The following is a 6,629-nucleotide window of genomic DNA, read 5'->3' as shown; positions in this document are numbered from 1 at the left end:
ATCTACAGCACAGACAAGCTGACGGGAGTATCTACAGCTGACAGGAGTATCTACAGCTGACGGGAGTATCTACAGCTGACGGGAGTATCTACAGCTGACGGGAGTATCTACAGCTGACGGGAGTATCTACAGCTGACGGGAGTATCTACAGCTGACGGGAGTATCTACAGCTGACGGGAGTATCTACAGCTGACGGGAGTATCTACAGCTGACGGGAGTATCTACAGCTGACGGGAGTATCTACAGCAGACGGGAGTATCTACAGCACAGACAAGCTGACGGGAGTATCTACAGCACAGAAAAGCTGAAGGGAGTATCTACAGCACAGACAAGCTGACGGGAGTATCTACAGCACAGAAAAGCTGACGGGAGTATCTACAGCACAGACAAGCTGACGGGAGTATCTACAGCACAGACAAGCTGACAGGAGTATCTACAGCACAGACAAGCTGACAGGAGTATCTACAGCACAGACAAGCTGACAGGAGTATCTACAGCACAGACAAGCTGACGGGAGTATCTACAGCTGACAGGAGTATCTACAGCTGACGGGAGTATCTACAGCTGACGGGAGTATCTACAGCTGACAGGAGTATCTACAGCTGACAGGAGTATCTACAGCACAGACAAGCTGACAGGAGTATCTACAGCACAGACAAGCTGACGGGAGTATCTACAGCACAGAAAAGCTGACGGGAGTATCTACAGCTGACAGGAGTATCTACAGCTGACGGGAGTATCTACAGCTGACAGGAGTATCTACAGCTGACAGGAGTATCTACAGCACAGAAAAGCTGAAGGGAGTATCTACAGCTGACAGGAGTATCTACAGCTGACGGGAGTATCTACAGCTGACAGGAGTATCTACAGCTGACGGGAGTATCTACAGCACAGACAAGCTGATGGGAGTATCTACAGCTGACGGGAGTATCTACAGCACAGACAAGCTGATGGGAGTATCTACAGCACAGACAAGCTGATGGGAGTATCTACAGTACAGACAAGCTGATGGGAGCATCTACAGCACAGACAAGCTGATGGGAGTATCTACAGCACAGACAAGCTGATGGGAGTATCTACAGCACAGACAAGCTGATGGGAGTATCTACAGTACAGACAAGCTGATGGGAGTATCTACAGCACAGACAAGCTGACGGAGTATCTACAGCACAGACAAGCTGATGGGAGTATCTACAGCTGACGGGAGTATCTACAGTACAGACAAGCTGATGGGAGTATCTACAGCTGACGGGAGTATCTACAGTACAGACAAGCTGATGGGAGTATCTACAGCTGACGGGAGTATCTACAGCACAGACAAGCTGACGGGAGTATCTACAGTACAGACAAGCTGATGGGAGTATCTACAGCACAGACAAGCTGATGGGAGTATCTACAGTACAGACAAGCTGATGGGAGTATCTACAGCTGACGGGAGTATCTACAGTACAGACAAGCTGATGGGAGTATCTACAGCTGACGGGAGTATCTACAGCACAGACAAGCTGATGGGAGTATCTACAGCACAGACAAGCTGATGGGAGTATCTACAGTACAGACAAGCTGATGGGAGTATCTACAGTACAGACAAGCTGATGGGAGTATCTACAGCACAGACAAGCTGATGGGAGTATCTACAGCACAGACAAGCTGATGGGAGTATCTACAGTACAGACAAGCTGATGGGAGTATCTACAGCACAGACAAGCTGATGGGAGTATCTACAGCACAGACAAGCTGACGGGAGTATCTACAGCACAGACAAGCTGATGGGAGTATCTACAGCACAGACAAGCTGATGGGAGTATCTACAGCTGACGGGAGTATCTACAGCACAGACAAGCTGATGGGAGTATCTACAGCTGACGGGAGTATCTACAGCACAGACAAGCTGATAGGAGTATCTACAGCACAGACAAGCTGATGGGAGTATCTACAGCACAGACAAGCTGATGGGAGTATCTACAGCACAGACAAGCTGATGGGAGTATCTACAGCTGACGGGAGTATCTACAGCACAGACAAGCTGATGGGAGTATCTACAGCACAGACAAGCTGATGGGAGTATCTACAGTACAGACAAGCTGATGGGAGTATCTACAGTACAGACAAGCTGAGAGGTCGGGAGCCACTTTGCTCCTACTCCTTCAAGATAAATCAGAGAACTATTTCACAACTTAATGTCAGAACTGTGGCCAAGCAAGTCAGAAGTAGAAGCTAATTAGATCAGATATTAGCACCATGAGATACGTTAAGGTCTTTTAATGAGAATTTACCACAGAGTAGCAGATGAAGCATCACTGTGAGGGACAGTTACAGTTGAGATTTGTGTCGGAATAGAAAGATTGTGTGCAGAATGCAGAGGCTTCATAACACGGTTTGACCCTGAATGACAGTTACACGACAGGCTTGACACGGGCAGGACAAAGAGACTTGTAGCAACCTTTCATTAGAGGGCCATTCACTGACACATCAGGGTTGGATGGTCATAGTGTTAGAACAAGAGGATTGTACAGTATGTGTGTCAAACAGAGGAGAAGCCATCAACAGACCATCTACCCATTCACTACCAGACCACATATCAGTCCTCGACCCTAATCACAGATCTAAGACCCGTTTATGATATACCCTATCCAAACATTACCATTTAGGTCAATATTTCGGACAGTGTTACGTTAGTTTTCCATCTCCCGCCTTGATTCCATGCAGAGCCGGCTGCAGGTGGCGCCACTGAGACAGGCTTTGATGAATGCACTGACAACACAACTTTATCAAGGATGGGGTTTAGTAGTTTGGGATGGAGCCCTGTCCTTATGGAGACCTGTCCTTATGGAGACAAACTGCTCAAATAAGATCAGATCAAATGGGAATTAAATGTCCTTGTGGGGATATTTGTCTTGTTTTAATGAGAGATTGGAGGGGTGTCTGGGCCCAGCAGCATAGCAGGAGCCAGTGAACCATGGAATCTCCTGCCTCATTTAAAAGGATCAACACTTTAGTTTGGGGACATTGTACAACAATAGCACAACAGTGGACTGAAATTATTCTCAGAATCTCTGCAATTTCTTTAATTTAGCCAATCCTTATTAACTAAGCCCTACAACACAAACACTGCCAAGTTTCAGATTTCTCTATACAGTACTCACTGTTATTGTTCTTTCAGTGGGAGTTTTGCTGGCGCTGTATTGGTCTTTTGGCAGCCTAGCTGTTAAAACAAAGATAACTCTTTACATCCCCGCAGAACACCAGTGTTGGTGTGGGGGATTGTCTGACATGCTGCATTCAGCTTCTCCCAGCCAGGGAGGAGGACACTGATTGGTTTTCATTGTTCTCCTCTCAGCTGACATCAAGCCCAATTCTGCCTGTGAAATCCCCAATCTACGGCGCTCGGCTTCACCCGGTTCAAAGCAATATACAACATTTGACACATGGGTTTTAAAAGCATAATGCCGTTTGTCTAGCAGAGTAAAAACAACATTGTAGAACTGTATTCTGATGAAGTGTGACATGTCTTAAGGCCTCTAATCCAACTACAACAGGTGAGAAACACACATCCATCTGGATGCCACAAATACACTCAGGCACACTCAAACACCCACCCACACACACACAGCCCCACTCAGGCACACCCACCCCAGAAGTCAATGTGAGACACCATAGGGCTGACTGGAAAGCTGACACACCACTCATCAACTCAATCATCATTCAATCTGTGACAGCAGCACAAACACACACTGGGGCTTTTATGTAGCACCTGCCTGGGTGAAGAGGGAGTCGTTTCCCTTTTATTGAACTGGGAGAACAATAACATATAACCTAGGGGCCACATCCCTGTGTCCCTGTAGAATCAATAGGACTATTTTAAACCTGAGGGATAGCACACACACACACACACACCTGAGCTTCTATAACCACATTCAGCAGCTGAGCAGAGACAAAGACAACATCATATCAACAGATAAAGTAAATAGATTCACCTCTAAAGGCAACCAAAGGGTGATTTCATTATCTGGTGTGATTCATATTGGGTTTGCAGTAATGCAGCAGGTCAGTGTAGCAGAATGGAACAGTAATGGGATCCAAAAGCCTGCTGAGGGCTCAATTCACCTGAGACAATCAATCTGCCTGGACCAAGGAATCTGTATAGTTTCAAGGTATAGTATGGCCTCAAATAAATGTTTAACCTCAGTCTCTACTAAATTAAATCAAGCCACTGCTTTTACAAATAACTGGGCTTATTTTTGACTGGATAAGTATTGTCAATTTGTGAATCTCATGTGAAACCATGTATTGTTATTGTAACTGAAGGACTTGGATAAGCAGCCTAACTGATTTGCCACCCCAGGTTATCAACTTCTCACCGTCCTGCCTGAGTCCGTTGCGCAGAACAAAAGGGCTCTGTGCGTTATTTACGGTTAGGTTGTGGTCCTCCCAGTCTTTTTTACAACACAAGATGAACGGTTGATTAGTTGTCAGTTCATTGATTCAAAATCAATCTGCGTGCTATTTTCAAGCTATTATAAACGCAGACACGCATTTGGAAAAACACGCGTGCTGGTCTCGCGTGCTGGAATGTAGGGCTACGGACTTATGTATTGACCGTGCCTAATGTAGGCTGACATTAAGTATATATAGGCTATTGATCATCTGTAATCTTTGATTTAGGCTACTGTGTTCTGGCTACATTTTGGCGCGGGTGGAATGAGGAAAGCATCTGCGACACACGTTTCACAAGTGTGACAGCTTTTATCCGATAAATAAATGTCAAGTAATTAAGGATAATGTTAACCTTTTAAGTGTTCTCCAAAGTCAGGCGCAGATAAAATCTCTCACCTTGATTGCCGTGGCTGGAAGGAGTGAAGACAATCCGCAGAAAGAGGAAAACGAGGCAGAGTTTTTCTCCTAATGTCATTGCTGTACCATCCACAGGCTGCCCAGCACCGCGCCGAGCAGGAGACTATCCAAGAGAAGAAACCTGGTCACAAAGTGCCTTTAGATTCCAAGCGAAGCGTCTTTCCTCTCCCCAGACCCTCCTCACATCCAGTCCCCGCTGGAAAGCGCTGACAGACGGCTGTACTGGAAGAAATCTGTCGCATGACCCGGCGGAGAGCTGAGGAAGGTTGGTGAAGTTCACACCGCGGCAGAAACTAACATCAAGACTAAATGTAGGCTCACAGTATTCATAGAGCAATGCTCAACGACTAAATACTTGATCATGAAAACTTTCCGTTCCGCGTCGGAGCCTACTGTATTTCACTGTTTTGACAGTGAATTAGACATCTAATCAAATATTCCTCATCAGCTGCATTATCTTATTTCCTAGTTTCATCCAAGTGCATGCGTGATTCCTTCATGGGGGAAATAGAAGACGCCAGGATGTGGTTCGTGACCGAAAGTTCCGAACTTCAAGTGGCGCGGTATCAGTTGGTCAGTGTGAGCACGCGTAGTGCCTCTGTAGCCCGTTCTGTGCCAGCATGTACTGACTGCTGCAGCAGACAACGGTAAAACTTCCGTTAACGACAGAGTGGAGAGAAAGACCGCATCTGTGCAGGGCGCCCGGCGCTAGAGGGTGTTAGCTGACAACACAACGGCAGTGTGCATGGCAGCCAGCAAATTGTGTGTGTTATCCAGCTGGGCATCAGCATTTCTTCAGATTATCGATGGCCAGTGTTGTTACTGCTATTCCAGGTAGATTTGGATTGCAAATTATCTTTGTGGAAGGAATTTTAATATGCAATATAATGTGAAGTTTAGGCCTATCCTAAATGGCAAATAAATATATATATTCCCCCATTTTAAACGACATTAGCTATGCCTAGGCCTACAACCTTTTCACATTTGCAAAATCAATTTAGAAGGTCGGAGCACTAATTTTCACAGTAGGTTACTTTAATGTAGGCTTACCGTAAATGTACTGTAAAAGTGACTTCAAGATGAAGGTGACTTCAAGTTTATAATTTAAATTGTTCATTTGGAAAACATTGAATGTATGCTGCCCCTAGACCTAGGTTCAGTTTAGTGTTTCCCCCTAATGGTTAATGTTAAGCTTTGTGGTGGATGAGCTGATCCTATTTATTTATTTTATTTAACTAGGCAAGTTAGTTAAGAAAAAAATCGTATTTACAATGACAGCCTACCCCGGCCCTACCCTAACAACGCTGGACCAATTGTGCGCCGCCCTATGGGACTCCCAATCACGGCTGGTTGTGATACAGCCTGGAATCGAACCAGGGTCTGTAGTGACGCCTCTAGCACTGAGATGCAGTGACTGCGCCACACGGGAGCCCTCATCCTAAATCTGTTCCTACAGACAACTTCCATCCAGTGGCTCTTCAAAAAAATAGTGCCATTCCGGCCAGCAACAATGTCAGCCAAGTCCACAGAAGGTCTTCATCCCATCACGATGGATGCCTCGTGGAGTAAATTAGCAAACTGATCCTTGCTTCGTGGGGTTAAACAAAGCAACACTCTCTCCTGTCATGAGGCCAGTCAATCAGTCCAAGGGACATCAGTCAGAACCACTCAACTATCAGCCATCGGAAACAATATCACTCAGAACCACTAATCTCAGAACCAATCAGAAACAATGTCAGTCAGAACCACTCAAAGCCAATCAGAAACGCTGTCTG

General features: G+C 45.7%; 1 protein-coding gene across 1 annotated transcript in view; it reads right to left on the bottom strand.

Annotated features, from left to right (window-relative positions):
* The window catches only part of LOC112235859 (ephrin type-A receptor 6-like), a 214,589-nt gene extending 208,940 nt beyond the window's left edge, over window positions 1-5,649 (bottom strand). Inside the window, exon 1 of the mRNA XM_042306434.1 lies at window positions 4,834-5,649. Coding sequence (XP_042162368.1) covers window positions 4,834-4,912 — 79 coding nt within the window. The 5' untranslated portion in view covers window positions 4,913-5,649. The remainder of the gene's footprint in view (window positions 1-4,833) is intronic.
* Between the last annotated feature and the right edge of the window lie 980 nt (window positions 5,650-6,629).

This window comes from Oncorhynchus tshawytscha, linkage group LG26 (genome assembly GCF_018296145.1).
Source record: "Oncorhynchus tshawytscha isolate Ot180627B linkage group LG26, Otsh_v2.0, whole genome shotgun sequence".
Taxonomy (NCBI): Eukaryota; Metazoa; Chordata; class Actinopteri; order Salmoniformes; family Salmonidae; genus Oncorhynchus; species Oncorhynchus tshawytscha.
Note: the sequence above shows the minus strand (reverse complement) of the source record. Positions and strands in the feature narration are given on the sequence as shown.